At 38.9% G+C, this 22,461-nt stretch overlaps 2 protein-coding genes across 6 annotated transcripts; both read left to right on the top strand.

Moving 5' to 3' along the window:
- Positions 1-2,666: 2,666 nt before the first annotated feature.
- LOC106152897 (uncharacterized) lies at positions 2,667-10,702 on the top strand. Its single transcript, XM_013526637.2, has 9 exons — positions 2,667-2,821; positions 3,255-3,350; positions 3,650-3,738; positions 5,550-5,596; positions 6,725-6,833; positions 7,270-7,417; positions 8,061-8,296; positions 8,654-8,881; positions 9,494-10,702. The coding sequence occupies exons 2-9, from the start codon at positions 3,287-3,289 to the stop codon at positions 9,968-9,970; spliced, it is 1,398 nt and encodes a 465-aa protein (XP_013382091.1). The 5' UTR covers positions 2,667-2,821; positions 3,255-3,286; the 3' UTR covers positions 9,971-10,702.
- Positions 10,703-11,112: 410 nt separating this feature from the next.
- Positions 11,113-22,417, top strand: LOC106152898 (uncharacterized). Of its 5 annotated transcripts, none has more exons than XM_086997525.1 (11): positions 13,537-13,659; positions 16,811-16,920; positions 17,525-17,694; positions 18,716-18,800; positions 19,019-19,104; positions 19,554-19,641; positions 19,895-19,983; positions 20,262-20,381; positions 20,654-20,741; positions 21,390-21,492; positions 21,660-22,417. In XM_086997525.1, the coding sequence occupies exons 2-11, from the start codon at positions 16,830-16,832 to the stop codon at positions 21,727-21,729; spliced, it is 990 nt and encodes a 329-aa protein (XP_086853651.1). In that variant the 5' UTR covers positions 13,537-13,659; positions 16,811-16,829; the 3' UTR covers positions 21,730-22,417. The 5 variants fall into 5 exon arrangements, with proteins under 5 accessions (XP_013382103.1, XP_086853651.1, XP_013382092.2 ...); XM_013526638.2 differs by lacking the exon at positions 13,537-13,659 and adding an exon at positions 15,907-16,553; XM_086997524.1 differs by lacking the exon at positions 13,537-13,659 and adding an exon at positions 16,564-16,686.
- The last annotated feature ends 44 nt before the right edge of the window (positions 22,418-22,461 follow it).

Genomic DNA, 22,461 nt, shown 5'->3' with positions numbered 1-22,461 from the left:
ACAGGCGAAAGGCAAAAGAAAGCATATACTGATGAAAACACAATTACTTAATTTTATAAACATAACATATACTAGCACATGTTTTCAAATTTGAAGTGTCGCGACTGAGATATTCGGCAAATAATTTCGGTGCGGGCTGTGTGCACAGAACACAAGTCTCCTTTGGTATTTCTCTGGATAAATGTCTAAAACATTACCTAAAAAAACCTTCCCTTAAGAAATGGATCCCTGTAATTTATTTCATTACATGCGCGTGGAGAAAGACATCCACATCGAAGTACAAATCTATACCCGTCACCACGGGGAGTGTCTCTTACACCTAAAACGTGTTGCGCAAGTGATTTCTTTCTTCATTGCCTCCTACACTGACCGCTGGGGACTCTCACTTATTTCGGGCCTTTCTCTGATTTATTTCACTGGTCTCTCAAAGGAATGGAGGTTTTAGCTGAGGACCGGAGAAGAATGTCTCGGTGAAGAGCAAAATTGGCTTCGATTTATTGACATTACTGGTAGAAAACAAAGCCAATCTTATAATGGAAATGTTTTAAATGGTGGAAAGAAACCATTAAAACAGTGAAGTTTATGGAAAATTTGACGCTCACTTAAGCATCTTTAAGTTAAAATACACTGGCACGTCTTCGATACGCCCAAGTCGATTTTAGAGTAGAAACCGTCATAGATTTTCACCATCTTACGTGTACATGTGCCCTAATCCTGTAAGAATCTAATGAAAGGGGGGGGCTTTCACACTAACTCTCAGTTTCTTCACACCACCATGTTTATTTGTCAATTTTGTGTATATTTTGGCACGAAGGGAATGTTTCAATCACATGCCTGTTTGTATGAATAGTACAATGTACGAATAGTAATTTAACTTAGCGAACGACCGCCAGCTGGCAGCACAATATATGTTGCCATTTGAGGTTACTTTTTTGACCAAATACTGATGTGATGATTTTGTTTCAACAAGAACTTAATAAAATTATTTCAATACTTTTAATTAAAGGTATTTTCTTTAAATCTATTTTGTCCAGAATCTTATTGCCAGTAGACCTAAATGCAATGTGCCCTGTCACAAGGAAAAATACTACATTTTGAAACGATGACTGAAGGAGTTACTTTCTGTTTCACTACAGTGTCCAAGACTATTCTATATTAGAGGTCAGCTAAAGGTTACAGTCATTTCCAAGAATTAATTTTCGATGGGCAGTAGAAAAAAAAACGCGTAAATAATTTGCGGGAGACATAACTGGTACATGAAAATATCTTGTGAAAAATCAATCTTGTAGAGGGAAATGCAAGTCCGTCGGGGAGACATATGGAGTAAAAAAGTCCAATTATGAATACCCACCTTCGAATATTTAAACAGAAAAATCTTTAGAAAGTAAATAAATCTTACTTTAAAATAGTATGACGGATACCAATCTAGTAAAATGAAATCAAATAAAATTAAAAGGCAATGATATTAGCAATAAACTAGAAATCCTCTCAAGGTGTTGACACACTTTTTAATGCTAAAGTTACTGGTGTATTGTTTGTAATTGAGTACGCGTAAATAAATTTGACTACTAACCGACAGACATGTTATTAAACTCCCAAAATAGATCAGATGAATATCCGGTAGTGACATTCACGACCCTCCGCTTGAAGGTAAACCAAGGAGTTTTAACTGTTGAAATTCCTTGGGTAAACATAATAATAACATACAAAGACGTACACAGTCTACATCTAGGTCAAAAACACGAAAGTAAGGCAAGACATGTGATTATACCCGTACGTCATAATACATGAATAGGAGAAAGTGTCGTTGACAAAATTAGCTCTTGTGGCTGTAATTATTTATGATTTATTCTACTCCAAAATGACAGGGGTAGGTGCACGGAGACCGCAGCGCCTGTTACACGTTATTTTAAAGCGACCACAATGCATAGCGAACAAAAACGTCGTGAGGGCGGGGGAGGACGGCGTAGGCGAGAGGGATGAGTTCTCGTGGTCAACTGTTAATAGTGAACGGAGAGTGGGGTGGACACTTTGATAGAGACTGAGGTTTTGGCAGTGTGGTGGAAACAAATTTGAATGTCAAAAGTGGGGATAAAATATACCAGAAAAATAAATAAATAAATAAATAAATAAATAAATAAATAAGTTGAAGAATAATTCGTTCGTCATGTCAAGTAAAAGAGTTATTTCTGAATATTAAATTAGAAAATCTGTTATCAAAAGTAAGTGGGGTGAATTAATGGCACATAATACTTGTTGGTACCGGATTTTAATCCTGTTTTTGATACTCTTTCTTGATGCGTAATGTCAGATGCACCATTACTGTTTTTTCCTTTTGTTTTGGATAAGCGAAATTTATAAACCATTTCTTTTGATAATTTCTCAGCGGTGATCTCGAACAATTTTTCTTTTTTTTCTAACGATTAAATAGTTCAAACATTGCGTATGTAAATCAAATAACGCTAGCTAATCTCAAAACTCATTTCCATATACCCCCGCCCCTTCTCTTGCATCTGTAAAACGCACATGGTTGCCTTGGTACACAAACACCCTTATCACACGGGGGTGTAAACACTACGGGCGTTCACATAACGGCATAATTACCAACCTATAATGCCTATAATGCCGAAGGATCCGGTTTGTTTACCTTTTGTCACGATTCGGGACATGAACAGAGCTAAATCTAAGCCAAGCGGAACGCTGGCACAGTTATAAAAGAAAGGTGCCATATAGAAAGTGAGAATAAGGTGAAATTGTAAGAGACCGCCAAGCATCTACGACGTCGATTTTTTTTCATTCATCTTTTGGTAAGGATACACAGGTGAGTGTATTTGCTTCAATCAGCATATTCCAGATATACAAATAGAAACGGAGAAATCAAACTGGACAGTAAATATCAAATATTCTTTGGGAATTAACTAATACAAAAGGTGTGGTTCTTATGCTTTTTTATCTGTGGGATTTCCGTTGGGTTTGACAAATTGTGACGAAGTAAAGTGCCACCAATTCACACGAATATCAGTGTACAGCACAAAATAAGCATTTTTCTCATTTTTGTGATATCTTTATTAGATAGTTTTAGTTTGCTTTTCCAGATGTCGTATCTTAGAACAGTTATAACATTTATATGCCAGCTAAATACAATAGTTAAAATAACGGGATCCTTTGAAAATAAAAGTTTCGTCCTAATTTATCTCCCTAAGCTTATAGTCCTCAACCCCCTTTTTTAAGATATATATTAAAATATATTACAGGTCGTTTATCAATTTGGCGCAATCGTGCCACAATGTCGTGCAAGTTAGGTGTATTTCTGTTGGTAGTCCTGGCCCTGAATGCCAGCTCGGAGGCATGTAAGTATAAATAATATATTTTATGCTGAATTCTACGTCTGCTCCTTTACCAGATGCATGCGTCACAAAAGAACTTTAGCTCGAAAAATTGTCTAGAATTTTAGCCTAAAATATCAGCCTATTTCGTTTATAGATGGAGTTTAAGCACCTAAAATAGATGAGTATAGACCAGAAATCTTAGAAAAGACATGCGTCTCTCGTCACAGAATTACCTCAAAATGCCCCGATTATCCAGATTTTACGGAGGTAAGTTTTTTTTTTTGTTTGAACTGTTTAAGTGTTGCATTGTTTTCTTTCAGGGTTGGTTAGTAGTTTCGTTCCCAAAATTATTACAAGTGTTATCCAGAAAGTTACATCCAAATGTCCCGATTATCCGGATTACACTGAGGTAAGTTTGGTCCCTTGAAATGATTAGTTCAATCAGTTAAATTAAATGAGGAAGAGCGGTAGAGGGAAAACAAGTAGGAAGAAAAGAGTTATATTGGAAGGATAAGCGAAAAAAATGATATGTTTTTCTACTGAACCCCTTCTTGTTCATTTGACGCTGAATGAAGGTGCCAGTTCTGGCGTTTTTTCTCAGAGGTTTAAATTGAATTACTAGTATACTAGCTTATAAATGCTTCTCTATTTCACCTTCCTCTGCGTTTTCGAGATTTCAGTTCTGTTTACTTACTGGTGTAAGTCTTGTTTCATAAAACAAGTGTCTATAAAAATAATATCAAAACATCTAGCTTTCAATAAAAAATAGAGTAAACCATCATCCTGCCTCTAGTGTCACTACATACTGGTCACGGATGTATGAAAGGAAGAGAGTAAAGATACAAAGATGGAAAATACGAGTAAACTTAAAGCCACTGGACACAAAAATAAAGATGAAACGTTTGCGTAATTTAATCAAGTTCTGTATCCATCTTCCCTCTCAAAGATGCTGGAGATATCATTGTTTAAAATAATATATATATTATCTCTCGCTAAAGCAGGCTGTTATACTAGAACAGGGCGTAGCCCTGAAGTAAAAAAAAAAGGGTGTCCCGCAAGATAAGCTGAATTGTGACTTTTACTTCACGGTTTACTAAAATAAAGATATATAATCTGCGTCTGTCAGCGCTTAGCTTAAGTGATATTAAAGGCAAATGGTAGTGTCAAATTGGAGGGAGCCCAAAGTTGGATTTTGTCTGACATAGGGTATAGTTCAAGGGAATTTCTGGTCAGAGGTTTTTATTAATACTTGGCGTACGTAGGAACTTTCAGCTAGAAATTAGAAATGCTGTCAGCAATGTCCATTATATGTTTTTGGCAGCCCTGATTTTAAAGCTATTGGATTAGATTTTTTTCTTGAGAACGAGCATTCTCGATGTCAAATTAGTCTGACTTAGAAATGGTTCTATACGTTAAAGCGAGACCTGTGCAAATATGTAAGAGGGAATTCAAATGATGAAAATTTGAAAAATGGTTGTCACAGAATTGTAAAGATGCCTGTCCAAGCGGAGATGACTGTTATGACACGCGCGGTCGTTAGTGAAAGTTGGCGGGTACAGTTGACAAGCCAACATTCAAGGTAGACGTAAAGATAATAATTATGCTGTCCGTTCATCTTTTGGGTGACGACATTTACACATTAAGAGTGAACGAGAGATCGCACATATGCTCTGCTTAATGCTGCGAGGCGTTGTTGAAGTCATCTCCGTAGACTGGTAGAAGCTACCCTGTATTAGAAGAATAATTTGTTTCATTTAATGTTCACTTACGGTTCTCAATCTAGAGAGATGACGCTAACCCTGAATCTTGTGTCCGTTCGTGCGTGTGTGTGCAATGAAAGTGTGTGTGTGTGTGTGTGTGGGGGGGGGGGGGGGGGAGTATTCCCCGTCTTTTATTTCTTATAAAAACTCAAAGAATTACTTTAATGATGTAACTGTACTTTTGAGTTGTTTTGAATTAAGTATACCAGTACCTACATATAATCACGACATCTTATTCGAACATGGAACCTGTTCAATACATGTATAAGGGTCTGAAATATTACAAGACTTCTTTTCATTGGGAATTTGATTTTGTATCTAATGGTATCCCTTTTTATTCGAGTTGGGATTTAATGACTTTCGCTCAGTAATTTTGATTTTGGATCTTATTCAGTGGGAATCCGTACTGGCATAATGATGATATTGTGACATGATTTTTTTTTTATCAAACTCGTTTCAGATATGCGACTTAAAAAAGGAAGTCAAGTCCCTGCAGTCGGCCGTGCAGTAAGTATACTAATATATGTCTGAGTACTAGAAATACATACAAAATGCGTGGCGTACCTAGTGAATGGCAGTAAGTGTGCGTATTTTGAGCATCGCCTGAAGGGAGAGCTATTCAATGGTGAATTTATCTTTAAAGAATAAATGTTAAAACTGAATAAAACAGATGTCAGATGTAAAGACACGGTAGCAATTTATTCGTAGCCACAGGCGGTCTTATACATTTCTTTTCCAAAAATACACTCCTTACAATAAGATTCGTGATGAGCCGAATACAAAAAAGAAATACTTTTCATCATCTGTACCAGTTTTTCAATTACTACCCAGCAAACACGTCATGTCCAGATCACGTGACTAGCACGCTGCTATGACGTTATAGTCTGGTAGCAACGTGCGAGCCACGTGATCCTACCCGCACGAAAATGCAGTAGTATCGAAGTAGGAAAGAAGCATTAACGCAGTAGTGGTGTGGAGCATATTTGCAGTAGAAATGCAGTATAGCCTACTGCAATTCTACTCCAAAAAGTACATAGGTTTGTACATAGGTTGAGAGGAGCATTAATGCAGTAGATTAGCAGCATGATAGAAGCATGTTTCAAATATGCTAATTAGCTCCCAGATCGAAGCAGATTTGAAGCATGTCTGCAGTATGATTGCAGTGGTCTACTGCGCTGGAATATCTACTGCGTTTTCGTGCGGGTAAGGTGATGTGCTTGCTGAATACCTCTATGAAAATCATATTACGCACCGAAAGTATCGGTCCACTGCTACAAAGGTGACCAAACTTTAAAGTACAGTGCATGTTCGACAAGCTGTGTCTTAACACATATCAATTTTGTATCGTCTACTGAATGAAATGTTGACTTACACTAGTTTATACGACTTATATTGCCGGGAAGAAGTTGCCAGGATTTGTACCGAATTAACGACGTTGTTGTGAGCAACTGTAATGTTTTATTTTACAAGTTAAAAGAGAAAACGTTATTATGACATTTTTAATCATTGTGTCTTCTTTTCATCATTCACATGATCATTTTAGAAGGCATTATTATATTTTAAGCATTCAACTTTGTAACTTTATATAATGTAGATTTATCTTAAGGATTTAAATCTTTCTCTTTTACATTATAGATCGAAAGTGAATCTGCGTAATTCTGAATACAACAGGTGCAAAGCTAAGAGTGATAAACTAAAAGAGATTCAGACAGAATTCGGCAAAGTGGTGGAACTTTACAAAGAGGTAGGTTTTGGTTTTAACAACACTTCTTTTTCGATATATATGTTATCAAATACTGTATCATTTATTATCACCGAGCATGTGACACCTGTCAACTAAATTTCAGGAAAAATGTCTTCGTGAAGCTGTATCTTTTTGGCTTGAAATAAAGGTATTTTCAAAACAGTACATACAAAATAAAAAAAGTGAAAAAAAATGACAATCTTCACAATATCCAACATGGCCTGAGTCAACTTTTGAAAAGCGAGTTTCTAATACACTTTTCTTAAACAAATCAGCTTCTTTTATAAAAAAATATTTACCAAAAGCTTAAAATATTCTACCCCTCGTTGGCTTGCGACCAGCCTGGACGTAGGCCTTCATCAGAATGGCGTGATTTGTTTCTTAATGGCCGCAAGGTGAACATTTCTGCTCAAATCACTCTCTATTCATGTTGCAGATAACATTCCGAGTGCATCAGATGATCTTCGTGGCCAAGATGAGAGGACAGTATGGCAACTTCGACTCGTCCACTCCCTTGGCCGAGATGGCAGAGATAAAGAGCACCCTTGAAAAACTAAAGAAACTGAAGACAGACATTGACACAGGTATATATGTAGGCCAGTTCTTGTTCTGGCACTGTAATCTTTATTAACCGTCTACGCATACCTGTATCTGGATTTGTCAAGTGATCGTGCATGTGATATAAGCTTTACCGGGTTTTCTGGGATTTTTTCGGTAAAAAGCGAGTACTTTCTCTCAGCATGTATATCAAATAATTCACGGCCACCCTCTCGCGACAACTGCACTTTTGATGACGCTCTAGCTGTTCTTAAATATGCATCGCTCCGGTGACAGTGTATTACATGAATCTTATAATTGCATATCTCTCTCTCTCTCTCTCTCTCTCTCTCTGATTGTGCCCCGGTACTTCGGCATTTTTCCCGTTAAAATGTAGTTGTACATACATGTACATGTACTATTAAGCTCAACGCGTTTACTGAAATACCAGTATCAATTAAATTATAACATATGGAGATAATGGACTATTCACCTGTCTCTACACTGAATCATTTCTTGTTTCCCAATACGAATGGTATTCCCAATACCAATACATCACACTGATCTAGTTGAATACGTTTTATTTCTAATTGCAATGTTTTTTCATATTAATACTGATATTTACTCTTTAAATGCAAATCATCATCATCATCTGCATAATTTTTATCATTATTATTATATTTTGGTTAGGCGTAGAAGGATTCATCTTGGACTTTCTTGAGAACCAAGTCAGCGATATTGTCGGTATGGTTATCCCTCTGCCAGCGTCTGATATCTTGGGTTGGTTCGGAATTTCAAGTAACAAAGACAAGCAGAGGAAGTATCGAGACGAGCTGAAGAAGGCCAAGTCCGACCTTCAGAATTCCCAAACCTCAGTCACGCGAAGTCTCGCGAGAGTTCAGTCAGATTGTAAATTGATCGATGATGTAAGTTCACCCTTACCCCAGTCACGCAAAGTCTCGCAAGATTTCAATCAGATTGTGAATTGTTCAGTGCTGTAAGAAAACGAGGAAGATACTTGTTAGAAGTGGGTTTTATGAACACATTTTGGTTTATTTTTTAAATTCCTCGTATTTCTTGCATACTAAGTACTGCTGACAGTCTGCGTGAATTTTCATGCTCCTAACTAATAACGTTCCTTTACCATTTCTATCTATCTATCTATTTCCATTGACGCTTGATCTTCCCTTGGCAAAATAATTTCCGATATTTTGTATTTTTTTTAATTCAAAAATCTGCAGCTACATTTTTTTAAATTTTCCCTTCATCCATTTCCCTTACAGTCCTGGCCAAAGATTCGTGCAGAAATTTCCAGATCTCTGAAGTCGGTGATGACCATGGGCGCGGACCTGAAAGAGGCCTTCCCTGATTTGGGCATCAAGCTCCGCACGTTGAACACCAACATAGTGAATTTCATCACAGGTGGTAGTTACTCGGAGGCCAAGGCTAAGATAATGCTCAACTTCGTCAAATGGGAGCTGAAGTACATGCAGGAGGAATTTTATCCAAAGGTATTACATGTTTAAATGGCATACTATAGATAAAGGTTAACCTAAATAAAAGACACTATGATATTCCATCCTGAAGGCATGCGGGTACTTGTGCAGTAAGCGTTAGCCCGCTGTATAGAAAACAATTTGATAATCTGTAAAAAATTTCTAATTTAATCAATGGTGTGATCATGCTCTTAGTTATACAAAAACCCGTTCAGAAAAGATCGGCCATTAAGTCACATTGGGGGTTGAAAGTTTCTCATTTTGGGCTCACGTTAATATTTCACCTCTGTCCGGACAATGACTCCGTTATATATATTTTTTGCTTATTATTTGTACACTCATTGTATGCTTTAGAGATTTAGATTAAAACTCTTCAGAACGGTTTCATGTTACATGTACATTGCAGCTTAAAGTAACAAATGAAGCCAGCATCGTTTCTTTCTTCAAATTTGTAATCGGAAAGTTAATTGACCCATTTATCCGTCTCAGTATCTTTGCCCTCGATTGCGTTGCCTTTGTCTTAAATTACTTTGTCGTTGAAACTTTTTGAATGATCTTGGAAATAAAAAGAAAATATCCAATGACTGATTACCGGTATGTCTAATAGCAATTACCATACGTTTGCAGCTGAACAACGCAATGAAAGACATATTCGGAACCACGGACAAAGACCAACTGGCCAAACTCATACGGATTGCAGATGATGTCGCAAAACAGATGAAGATCGACGCCTCTTTGGACGCCATTATGTCCACCATTGCGCCAATTGACGCAACGCTCAGTATCCTAGACATCCTCCGTATGCAGGCGAAACTTTTCCCCAAACGCAAGTGCTACAGAATCTACCCCTTTGCGCCAGCTCGAAACAACCAGAAACACCCAACATATGACGTCACTACCACGCAGGCGTTGTACTCCATCCGGGACGCCATCAAGAACGGGCTGGCGTTTGCTCCCAACACGTGCGCTGGGGTGGATGCTGTGAGGAAGGTCACCCTTGCGAAGGAGAGCCAGATGACAAATGCTCTGTTCAATTATTTGTTGAAAACGATCGATCCAAGCACCACGTGTGCTCCCGGCGTCACAGGGGACATATGCGCATAGTCGACCCGATGACGTATCTATGACAAGTCAACGTTGGTCTTTGTTATGCTTCCATAAGTAACTAGTGAAAATATTGATGACTTTATTTCTTGTTCAATTTTCAAAGTAAATTCTACCAGGGTGTGCATACTCCTACCGCTTGCCGCACAAATTAAAGTGATGATTAATATGAGAGGCTTCTTGTTTTAATCTGAAGAATTGTTAATAAATGTACTAACCATGGGAAATAAGATGTACAATGTTGTATTTTTAAAGCAATGTTTCACTTAAAGGAAGACGTCACTTTCTGTGGCCGGCCATTTTTGCACCAGTGACGTCAGAATCCTATTGATGCTCCGCTCGTCTGTCGTATTGCACAGGGGCAATCAAACTGGCCATATAACAACTGCATATGATTAAGCACTATCATTTAGTCATTTTAGGCCTCAGAAAGTGACGCACCCCCTTTAACATTTTCTCCACAGTCTGTCCCGTCGATCAAGTTTCTCGGTGTGCTGTGATGTTTTGTAGACGTGACTTGTTTGTCGTAGAAAAAGTTAGATACTTGTAATCAATTTTCTTATGCCGTTCCGTCAAAATTTCGGTAAATTCTTGTAGACTGTTTGCTGCTTATGTTTAGAATTCTCCATTATCAAATATTACAGGTGAATGAATCTTTGAGCTAATTTATAGTAACTTGTACTCTGTAATATTTTTCTGCAGTGAAATAAACTTTACTTCCGACTTCCAAAATTACGAAACACTTTGCTTTTATATTGAGTCAGCTGAAGGAAATTGCTTTATTTACAAACTCCATATTTGTACACCAGGTATTGTCTCCAACACACAAACGGGCAAAGCTAAACAGAATTGTCAATAAAATATAAACAAATAAACAAAATTGTATTAAAAGCAACCAGGCAAGCAGCCATAGTAACTTATAAAGTAACTCCGAAACCATGATTCTCTTCAAACAATGACGATGTCATTCAAGACCTTAAACTGTATGCATAGAGGTAGATTTCGCGTATTGCTGAACGTGATCCAGAAAAAAAATGGGAGAGCGGCAGACATTAACCCTTGAAGCTTTATCGCCTCTGTCGCAATGGCCCATAACTGAGCGAGGAAGGGTAATAATTTCATTACATCTAGAACAAGGTCAAGTGCCTTAACTGATTAAATGGGTCACGGTATCGCTGTGTTGGTTCGGTTTCAAATATCAGTTCGATAACTAAACACTTGCTGATAACATTACGGCAAAGGGTCTGTTCTTCTTGATCAACATGTCTTTACCGCCGGATTTCCATAGTTTGCATCCCGAGTCTCAAGCGTTCTTGAAGTACCTCAGTGAGGAGAGTGCCAGTCGTCAAGAGGAAATAACCCCGGAACTAGCCAGGGAAGCAGCTTTGGCGACCACCCTCGAGTCAGATGGCAGGTTAGACTTTGAGTACCAAGGAGAGCGACGGGAATATATTGTCCCTTCGCCGCACGATTCGGGTAGGACACTACCAGTGAGCGCAGCGTGTTGGTACAAAGTTGAAGCAGCGTTGAATGCACTTCTTCATTTTGAGAGTCTGCTGCTCGAGTCGTCATCTGCAAATAAGTTCAATTCAAACCAATTTGATCTCTCTCTCTCCGTCTCTCTCTCTCACTCTCTCTCTCCGCCTAAATTTAGATAAAAATACGAGTATATTGATACAGATATAGTTGTAATAAAATTGCGACATTCTGAACGTGCCTCAGAACACAGGCTTAATTCTGTTACAGCTGGTATCCCAGTCTGGGTGTACATCCCCAGCACAGTGGCGCCACACCCGGCTATATTCGTGTATTTCCACGGTGGTGGCTTCACAGTCGGGAACCGGGTCACCCATGACACGTGCTGCAAGATGGTCGCGACGTACGTACACGTAGAGACTATACATCTATACGTCTTCCGCATTCATCATAAAAGAATGGTTGTCACCACGAATGAAAAGCTTTGCGCTTACAACCGGATCTCTCCTAGACCCCATTCCTTTAGATATCATTGGCCTACGTGGATATACCCAACTCTCCCCAAATGCAATCAGTTTAACTGCATGACATGCCTCCTCTTGTTTCTAACGTACTCGTAATCACCAGCTTTTCTGTTTTTTACTTCACCCCAGGAGAAGGCGTGTCATTCAACTAACCTGATTGCAGTCAGCAAAAATCCCACAGGGATGGGTCGATCCACGAAGTCGATGGTGACTACTGGAATGGGGCCTAATTAGATTCGCGATAAAACCATTTTGCCTATGTCGGGTCATTCCGTATTTTCAACGTCACACATTCCTAGCTAGGAAAAAATTACACTGAAATACAAAATCTTCTTCCCTTAACTGCCCTACCACTTCGTCTTAACACAGAGAGTCGAAGTGCGTGATGGTGAACGTGGACTACAGACTTGCCCCCGAACATAAACTTCCTGCCCCTATGGACGACGGTATAGCGGCCGTGAGGTGGGCCATGGACAACAAGGCACTCATTGGTTAGTATAGCGTAGTCATAGATGTTTGTGTTAAACACAAAAAGTAAGATTCTTTTAGATTTATGTTTGAACTGTCCCAATGATTCATTTAATTCAACGAACGTTGCATAGCTCTGATTGTGCGTTGCATTAAGATATAAAGAAATAAAGATATAAAGTGTTTTGGGTTCAGAACTATAGTGTATTATGTGTACATGTACTTATTAGATATGGTATGTTTAAAACATAGGAACTCTTTAACATGTGAATAAAATATTATTTTCCTCCAGGTGGCAGTCCGAGTAGTAAAGTCGGAATTGGCGGGGATAGTGCTGGTGGGCGCATTGCGTCATCTGTAGCACATGACGTCACGGGACTGGCCTTCCAGGTAGTATGACGTCATCTCTTTCCATTATCCCTCATCTATAATACCGGGGTAGTGCATGTAACTATAACCGCCCTCACAACTTGCCCACTCCCCAATATTCAGATAGTTACTTCCCGTTACCAGGGACATAATAAGTTGAATCAAATAATTACGAGTAAATTTATGGTATATGTATTTAGTTTTGTTTGGCTTATTCCCGTTAGTCATAGGAGTGCAGAGTAATTTAGCACACATTTGAAGTACATGGTAGACCTCTTATTGTCTAACTTCCTCTCCGACTTTTACACACACACACACACACACATACACACACACACACACGCACACACACACACACGCACACACTATCTGGGTATGCATGCTTTCTTCCAGATCCTGGTGTACACGTGTGTAGATGCCACCTACCCCTTCCCCTCCAGTCAGCTGTTTGCAGAAGGCTATGGCCTCACAATGGCTTCCATGCTCTGGTAGGTATATTGGTAAAAAGTCTACTTAAAAGACGAATAAAAAACTTGATATCTCTGGTTATTAGCCTGTTCTATCAGTAATGACTAAAATGATAAATTCAAGAAAAAAGCGATCTTATTCTGGTTTTGTCAGGTATCTCTCAGGGTAAAATTCTCGATAGATCGAGCAACACACGTTTTACAAAATTTTAAAATAAGGACTCTAAAAAGCACTTAACTTGCAGGTACGCAAAACAGTTTACAAAAGACGAATCTGACAGGAGCGATCCAAGACTATCAACAATAAAAAGGCCAAGGTTCGGCCACCTTCCCCCAACGCTGTTCGTTGTGGCCAGCCATGATCCTATTAGGGACGATAGTGCGGGTGAGATTTTTATTGTCACACCTAACACAATGGGTATTTAACTTTGCCACATCAAACATGATTGGCTAGATGATCATATTGTATCAAAGCACCATGTTAGAGCCAAAGAATCATATAATGTTCGTTTTCCCCAATAAATGTCGTTCTGTCATTTATCAGTGATGATGTAACACGGCCGCATAGAAAGTCAAGAAGTACCTGAACCAATCGCATTTATTTTTTGGTCAGCCCCCCCCCCCCCAACACCGCTCCAAAAATACTAAACCGCCGACACATCTTTGTGTACATGTATTGATATAAGGTTCAGAACCATGCATTAAAGTTAATTAACCTTGGTCATTATGAACCATGGCCAATCATTAAAAACGTTAACCCCCTGCATAGATCCCATTATTGTTATATCAGACCTCGTGAATTCGTGTATTGCAGCTTATGCCAGTAAACTATCAGAGGCGGGCGTGAAGAACGAGACATTGTACCTGGAGGGAGTGGTCCACACGTTCTTCCGGCTGCCAGGTAACCTTATTACTGTTACTCCTCACCTTGAAAACAGTGCTAATTTACATGAGGTTTTCGGTCATAACTTTTGTCAAATATAAGAAACGACAAAAACATATAGTTTATGATTTGTTTTTGTATGTTTTTAGATTCTGCAAGTTCAAAATAAATGGTTTTTTTATCGCAATAAAAATTCAACATACAGTTTATAACGTTGAATCGTTGTCTGCAGGGAAAGAATGAAAAATACAATACTGATGTCGTATTGTTATTATTATGTCTTATTATTATTATTCTTTTCAATCTACTGCAGGCTTCTTCAAGGAGAATTGCCAGAAAGCATACAAGAAGGTGGCACAGTTTATTCAGGAGAACGCCCAATAAACGTGATTGGAGGGCGTGTGTAACACACTTTAAACATGTTGACTGCCCTTGGACCGTGTTGATAATGGACGTATAACATTACTCCAAGTAAATGATTCAGATTACCCCCCCCCCCCCTTACACAGAGAAGCGATTTTCGTCTCTTTTTTGTGTGACCAGAAATATGGTGGACAAATATTTTTTTGGCCTAGGTAGGATTAAAAGTCCAACTTGGCCTGGCCAATTTACACAGACATTCTGTCTAGGTCAAATTAAAATCTGTCTGAGCAATAATGCAATCCGACTAGGTAAAATTGAAATTACTATAGGAACACTAAAACGCCATAAACCCGTTTCCAGTTGTATATTTAAACAGTATTAGGATGCATATTTTATACGTAAAAAAGATTGAATAAAACTGCGTGATTGTTTTCCTATGTTCATGAAATCGTAAAGTTTGAATAAAAAGCATGTTTTCCTATTGTTGTTGGCGTTATAAAATAACAAAAATAGCTTTTAGGCTGTACTGTAGTTTGTTATTGTTTTTTTTTATTTTAGTTTTGCTCTCTTTTTCTTCTCTTCTTTTGTCTTTATTTTATCTCATTTTATTGTTAAGCATCATTTATTATCCTCAGCATACTAACTTCAGGCACCCTGAAAATAAATTAAGTCGCGCGGATTGGGGTAGTGTGGGGTAGTGTGGGGTGGGTGGGATGGGCGTGGCTAACCATTCCTGTCAAGATTGCCATGGTTACAAATCTGTGTTTGTGTGTGTGTGTGTGTGGGGGGGGGGGGGCACTCCCATCTACCCCCCTCCGCGGCTCCTACCCCAATAAACTTATGGGGACCTCTTCTGATGCCACTGGATGCACATCATTACCTGTCAGATGCAAAAGCAGCAAATTAACACAACGTGCGTCACGCTTGCTCTCCCATCTTGTAACATGTACAGTTGTACGACGTGAATGTCGAAGTTCAAAGGAAAATACGTGGGAAAATTACCCTGACCCTAAAATGTGGCCTTTATCAGTTGATGCACACAGTTGTAGCCTGACAGGTAAGAGATGAGATATATGTGTTCATACGGTATATTCCACCAAGTACCCTCTGTAGCGTAGCTTAGAAATGAACCTTCATACATTTACGTGTATCCCAAGCTAACAGGGAAACATGGGGAAGAGAGGGGGCTTCGTCCCGAATCTATATGGGAAAGGCTTGGCGTATACTGAGTAATCTGGCTGTCCTTATGATGGCCTAAGTTATTTTTTTTCGTTTAACATGTAAGTTTAAAAGACCGATTTTCTCACTTCCTTGGGGGGGGGGGGGGGGGGGGGAGGCTGAGGAGTCTGTTTCCTATGAATGTGATCTCCTCTAGGTATCATCGTTTAAAGTCATATCTGCAATCCAATCCTGGGGATTCATATCATGTGAACTTTTCAAACATCACCTAAAATGACTACCAAAATAATCAGGGGGCACTGACAGAATCCGTCTAGAAGTGATCCTGTAACACAGAATTATTGGTTAATTGGGAATAAAAATGGAATCTCCAAAAACATAACATTTAGCTTGTTATCCGGGCCAGGCACTACGCGCATCCTTCACTATTACGTTAGGGGTCTATAAGAAATAAAAATAAAATAAAAATTAAATTAAAATGAAAAAAGTAGAAAACAGTGGTACGTACACATTGAAATTAATCTAGCACAGCAATGCTCTGAAACAGCTCCACAGCTTTCGGTATTTATTCACAACAATCGGCGATAAATGACGTTTGAAAAGGCAGAGCTGGTTCTCACAGGTAGCCTATAAGGGCAAAGTCATAGACTCGTGTCAGCCATTAATGATGCGCATAAATAAGATGCGTTTCTCAGGGTGCATCCGGAACCACGTGTGTACAAAAGGGCAGGTGTTTCCAACAAGAAGAGTGGAGCAGTGTTTGCTGTATGAGGATAAGAAAGACGTGTTGTCCAGTACTGTTGAACTGATATTTGATCAAAACCGATGACCAATGGTCAACTGCTGAGACCAGTGTAAGTGACAGCTGACAGTCATTGCCATTGAATGCCTTTATTTTATCTCCTTGAAATTCTTTATAGTTGATCAAATAGCAGATGCCGTTATATACATGTGGACTGATGGAATATTAAGATTGTATTTTTGCATGTAGCTATATAATTATATATTAATATTTTCCAATTACAGATAACAAGAAGGGGTGGTCCAATTAACTGAAATCTCCTTGGGAATTGTGTTTTCCATCATAAAACAGTATTTCATTTTCTTGTAGATACAGGTAGAAGAACAGAATGCATGGCGTCAAATGGATACACGTGTGTGGCCTCTTACTCAGCTGCAGGTACACACTGTGTCAGTATATCACGTATAGATATTTAGATGGTAAGTAGGCCTATATGTTCTTAAGTTGCCTTAAGTCACCCTTTGTTTTTTATATGGGACTCGGTATGACTTTGTACTGCCTGGTGGGAAAGTAGCTCTAAAATTCCTTGTTAATTTTCAAATGTATGTAACCCTCTCGTGATGCAATTCTTGTCCAAATATTTGTATTTACCGTGGCCGGTGAAAAACCTTCACCGGTTTCCATTTTGGATAACGGGAATAGCTTAATAAATAGGAACTTATTATTCGCAATTTTGAATTGGTGATAGTACAAAAGTACAAATTTAATTGTTTACTGTATTAAGTTCGAACGCGCGCCATGTGTCTTTAACGCGGTTTTACCAGTGTTGTGAGAGCGTTCTTGACTCGCAATGGGTCTTTTCAAAAGATCGTGTTGAAAAATCTTAATTAACGATATTCTACATCTACATGCAGCATCGACTTCAAAGGGAGTTGCCGAGATGATTTCTTTTGGAACGCTGATGTATTTGACCTATTCTTCACAGGCAGAACTCACCATGTTTTGTAACCTTAACACTACAACTAGCACTTCAACTAGCTGGAGCAAGCAATTATGCGATTACACCTGACGTTTCTATTGCAGCTACTATTTACAGGCTCCCAGATTTGACGGTCCCGCCCTCTGGTGACGTAAATGATCACGTGGTGCCATTCCCGCCAATGCCGGCGCGTCCTCCTCATCCGCCAAGTGTCACTGTGGGCGACATGTTGACAGAAGTGATATTTTATCTGCTGCGACGGACCAGCAGAGAAGTAAGTCTTGTCTTCTTATAATGGGAGAGTTGTTGCCAAGAGAAGGTTTGATACAGACATTGCAACAAATCGGTTCAGTAGCCAGCAATTTTAAAGGTTGAAGTTTTTTCTGAAAAATGATTTACCCCTTTGTTGATCTAACTTGAAAAATGACATAGCTAGAACGTCACATTAAAATGCAGAGAAAAGCTTTAACGGCTAAAAGCCCCCCACCCCCCGCAACGCGAGCCCTAAATCTTTACATTAGACTAGTCTTAAAACGGGAAAGATAGCGTGGTACCGCGAACAGCGCGTTTCGACACATTTCATTGTAGCCCTAAAACTGAACATTACCAGTACGCTCTTCCTTTGACTCCTCTCGCTGCACCTTTAAAGAAGCAAGAACCTGGAGAGCAGGCACGGTGTATCCCCAGGATGAAGAATTCAGGTCTTGCGTAAAAATGTTACATGTTACTAAATTGCTGTAAATGTCAACCACTTTGACCTGACCCCGATTTCCATACATACGTAAGACGGTGGCCCCTTGAACACACAGAGGTATCGCTTGACACCGACATTTAGTATTTAATTAACGGAAAATTGGAGGGATCCAAGAGGCTCGGAGGCAAAGGCTACCAGATGGTTTTTTCCTCTTTGTGTTTGGCAGGATTGTTGGAGATATCTTGTGTAGACCTTTTAGTCCATGTAGATGTGTATTTTTAGCTAATTCAATTACTGAATGTGTACGGTATACACTGTGTTCTTTTAAACCACTAGCACGGTTCATTGGCTTTGAAACCGAGAGAGAGAGAGAGAGAGAGAGAGAGAGAGAGAGAGAGCATGAATGTTTTGTCATAACTGTTTGTACTTTTCATTTCTTCATATACGTCACTGGTTGTCAGTTTAAAGCATGAGCCATTATTGAGGGGAAATAGTAAAAACTTTAAAATAGCATTGCATACAATAAAACAAATTACAGTATAAACTGATTTCTAAGTAATTGTTAATAATTAATCATACAACCTAGTAATGTTGTCGGTAGGTGAAGACTCAGAACGGTCCAACACCCGATGGTCTCCCTTCCGGAGGAAATCCGGGTAGACATGACAACACTGGAACAATGAAAGGTAGCTTTTCTTTCTTTCTTTCTAATTTATTTATTTATTATTTATTCGCTCGTTTTTTCTCAATTATTTATTCTTTTGATTCACCCCTTTGGTAACAAAAGAGGAAAAAAAAAACAATAACAAAACGTACAGATAAGATCTGGAGCATTTATATAACTTTAGGTAAGGTGCTTCGTTTCAATCACTTTTTTAAATTTCACTTTTTTCTTGGAATAAAGGTCCTGGGAACTGGAAAGGAGAGACTGGAGGGCCAACTTGGAGAAGGGGACAAAGATACCCAACCGGAACCCCATTGGGACGTAAGGTACACTTTGTATCAGGTACCACGTGGTGCTGATTCTGCCAATGAAAAAAAAGTAAATTCTTACTGCCGAATATTGGAAATCAATAATATTTACATTATGACGGAACGAGACCTTGAGCCAATATTGGTGCCCCCTTTTTCTCATTTTAATGTATTTACGATTCGTGGCAAGTCATTATGTACACCTCAATAGGTCTTTTAAAATGTTTAATTAAAATTTGAAAGAAAAAATGAATGAATGCACTAGTATGTGCGATGGGGATAATAAAGCATTCACGTGCATTGATGAATTGTATGTACCAAAATTCCATGCAGCCAAAGTATGATAACATATTTCATTCCAAAACTATGAAAGATTCTTGCGTTTTATTTCAATCCTACGACCCTGTGGCATTATAATTTAGTGTCAAAATCGTATATTAATCATTGTCTAATCGTATATATTCCAGGATCCTGACTGCCAGAAAGCTGATTCAGCTCTCCGTGGTCCGCCAGGAGCCCCGGGACCCGCAGGCCCCCCAGGACAGTGTGACCAAGGTGGGGACTTAGTGGCCGGTGGGGGGGGGGGGGGGATGAGAGGAGGAGGGGGGAAATAAGTCACTCTTCCAATGTAGCAGAGACTGGTGAATTTCACTCACAGCGATAAAAAAAAAGAACGTCAGAGCTTGTAAACGGGATTCTCAGACCTTAATTTGTTCAATGTTTTTGGTAATTATAAACATTGGTGATTAAGATCAATTTTCTGAAGTTCCCGGGGAATGATTTATTTCTTTTTGCTATCATTTTTCAGAGACCTGTTCGAGAGCAGGTCCGAAGGGTTCCAAGGGCGTCATGGGACCCCGGGGACCGCCTGGACCCAAAGGCAGGGACGGGGTCGGGGTAGGAAAGTACTTGAATACTCATTGCTTTATTGATCTTCACACAGTCATTTAACTATGTGACCTCGCCTTTGAAAAGCTCTACTTTGTAATGCAAAACAGCTCAATTTTATCATTTTACTATTTGAGACATGTGCGAAGAGCTAGTACTGGAATATGAAAACAAGTGAAAGCAAGGGAATGTATATCTGTAGTTTTATGACGATGCCGTGGGTTGCAATTGCTTATACTTGGAAGAGTTAAATAACATAAGTAAAGATACTATCCATTTATTTACAGATTTACCTATTTGAGGACCGCAGCGCTATGGACGCCGTTGCATTAGAGGGGCTACTAGCTTATAGGGTTGACACTAAACTGTTGTATTACAGAGATCACGTGGCTTGGAGACCCATCAAGGTACACGTGACACGAAATGATCTTTTTTATTTACGTATACAGGGAACGTTTGATTAATACCGTACATGTAAAAACCGAAATTGCATTAAGAATTAAGATTATTCTGCCCCTTTCTCTCCATGTTACCACTGAAATGATGTCGAAATTGTTTTATTATATTATACTGACATTACATTGCTTTTGTATGGTAGGGGGTATGGATGTTGCATTAATGATATTGTTATTGTAATGTACTGGGGGCATTGATATATTGTACTGTTATTGTATTGAAGGCTAGTCGGTGCGGTGACGGCGTGTTAGATCGAGAACTGGGAGAGGAGTGTGACGACGGCAATGAGGACACGGGAGATTTTTGTGTCAGTAAGTGTGCTGTCCATACACTGTAGCCCGGGTCCCTTTTCAGAATTACTGCTGTTTTCACACAAATATACAGATTTACCGCTGCCTGCCTCCGCCCGACACAATGTACATCTTTTTTTGCACAATCCATCAATTTGGAATGATTTGGAATGGCAATTTCCTAATCGAACAAAATTTTCTAATTTTATCAAACAATTTTTGTAGGCAGGATGTTCATTACACGGCAAGAAACACACGCACACTTTTTTTTTTGACAAAATTCTCGACGGAATGCGGCTGTGAACTACTAAAAACATGCATTGCATGTCGGGACAAGCGCATTCTGTTGTGAAGTGAGCATGACAAAGATACTGACAGATATACAAGGCCTCTGTCTTGTTTTTACCTTCATAGTACGCTATTTTATTTGCTGTGTGTATGAAACAGGTTTTCTCTTTTGCCAGTTTCAGAGTTAAAAAGACGTTTGAAAATAAACGTTTTATCTCATAGTTTATCATCCAAAGATACACACACTTTACCAACAATTTTACACTTAATAAAACGCAGTCTTTTGCTCCTGATTTCAACTTTTAAGTAATGAAAGTCTTAGTTTTTACCACGAAATTGACAAGTGGAGATGAGTATTCAACTATGGAAAATGTGTTTCAGACTGCCGGCTGTCCTATTGCGGAGACGGTTTCATAAACAAATACGCCGAGCAGTGTGACTGGATCCACTTCAGGCACATCCAGTGTTCCTCAGTACACAAGAGGTACAACTGATGTCTGCAGCTAGCTTCAATATTGTAGATGCCGCAGATGTTTTATACCATATTTTATTTTAATTCTAGTTTTTATAGCGAAATATGTTATTTGACCCATATTGTCAAAATGGCAATTTTAGATTTGTTGAAACAAATAATCTCGTTCCTTTTTACAGCATGACGGGGCTAGTACTGTGCAGTCGCCAGTGCAGATGGGTTTACTCTAGATGTCACTACGTGGTCTGAAGAAACAAGACAAGCTGACCTTAACGAAAGACAGTATAGGCTATCTCTGTTTTAGAAGCGAGGAGGGAGAAATGGTCATGCGTACTCGCGTAGGCACGCTCTCAATGTTAAGTTGTTATATTTACAGCTTATGAAAATACGCACATGACCTTTTACCCGTACAGCTGTCATCTTTCAAGTAAACTAAAATTTTATATTCTTTTCTGAATGATATATTTTGCGTCAGAAATGTGACGCAGAGGCTGTTGGGATGGATTTGTACTTGAACACGCTTACAGAGACCGACTGAAACTGAACATAGTACGGTATCTACTGAGTACATGTGTAATATAATCCTCTAGTATCTTATCAATAAGATGAGCAATGATATAATGTAATGTACGCACAATCCGTCATGATCTGCGTTACATAATTTAAGGATCCCACTCTGCTACTGAGAAGGTTGACATTTTGCACAAGTCGGAAACGTACATGTACATAATGCATAATCTGATCATGTTTTAGCATACGTAGCCAGGGTACATCGTCATTTTTCAAGTAGAGATAGGTTATTCTAGAAGACAGTGACCCTCTTGCGTAACTTTCTTATATCATAGATTAATGTTGTTTTCCTCCCATATTGATGGGTGCTATAGTATAAGACAGGGGTTTAAAAGTAATGGGACAAATAAAAATTATGAAAACATTACACGAAATGTGTGCCTAATTGTCTCGATCCAGGGAATGAATCAC

Source organism: Lingula anatina, chromosome 10 (genome assembly GCF_051362555.1).
Source record: "Lingula anatina isolate TDL-2025a chromosome 10, LinAna3.0, whole genome shotgun sequence".
Taxonomy (NCBI): Eukaryota; Metazoa; Brachiopoda; class Lingulata; order Lingulida; family Lingulidae; genus Lingula; species Lingula anatina.
Note: the sequence above shows the minus strand (reverse complement) of the source record. Positions and strands in the feature narration are given on the sequence as shown.

Excerpts from the sequence above, each read along its gene's own strand:
- LOC106152898 (XM_086997525.1), top strand. The coding sequence starts at position 16,830 with ATGCATGGCGTCAAATGGATACACGTGTGTGGCCTCTTACTCAGCTGC. Across the intron at positions 16,921-17,524 it reads CACGTATAGATATTTAGATG|CTACTATTTACAGGCTCCCA; the intron begins GTAAGTAGGCCT and ends TTTCTATTGCAG. Across the intron at positions 21,493-21,659 it reads TGTTCCTCAGTACACAAGAG|CATGACGGGGCTAGTACTGT; the intron begins GTACAACTGATG and ends TCCTTTTTACAG.
- LOC106152897 (XM_013526637.2), top strand. The coding sequence starts at position 3,287 with ATGTCGTGCAAGTTAGGTGTATTTCTGTTGGTAGTCCTGGCCCTGAAT. Across the intron at positions 3,739-5,549 it reads ATTATCCGGATTACACTGAG|ATATGCGACTTAAAAAAGGA; the intron begins GTAAGTTTGGTC and ends AACTCGTTTCAG. Across the intron at positions 7,418-8,060 it reads GAAGACAGACATTGACACAG|GCGTAGAAGGATTCATCTTG; the intron begins GTATATATGTAG and ends TATTTTGGTTAG.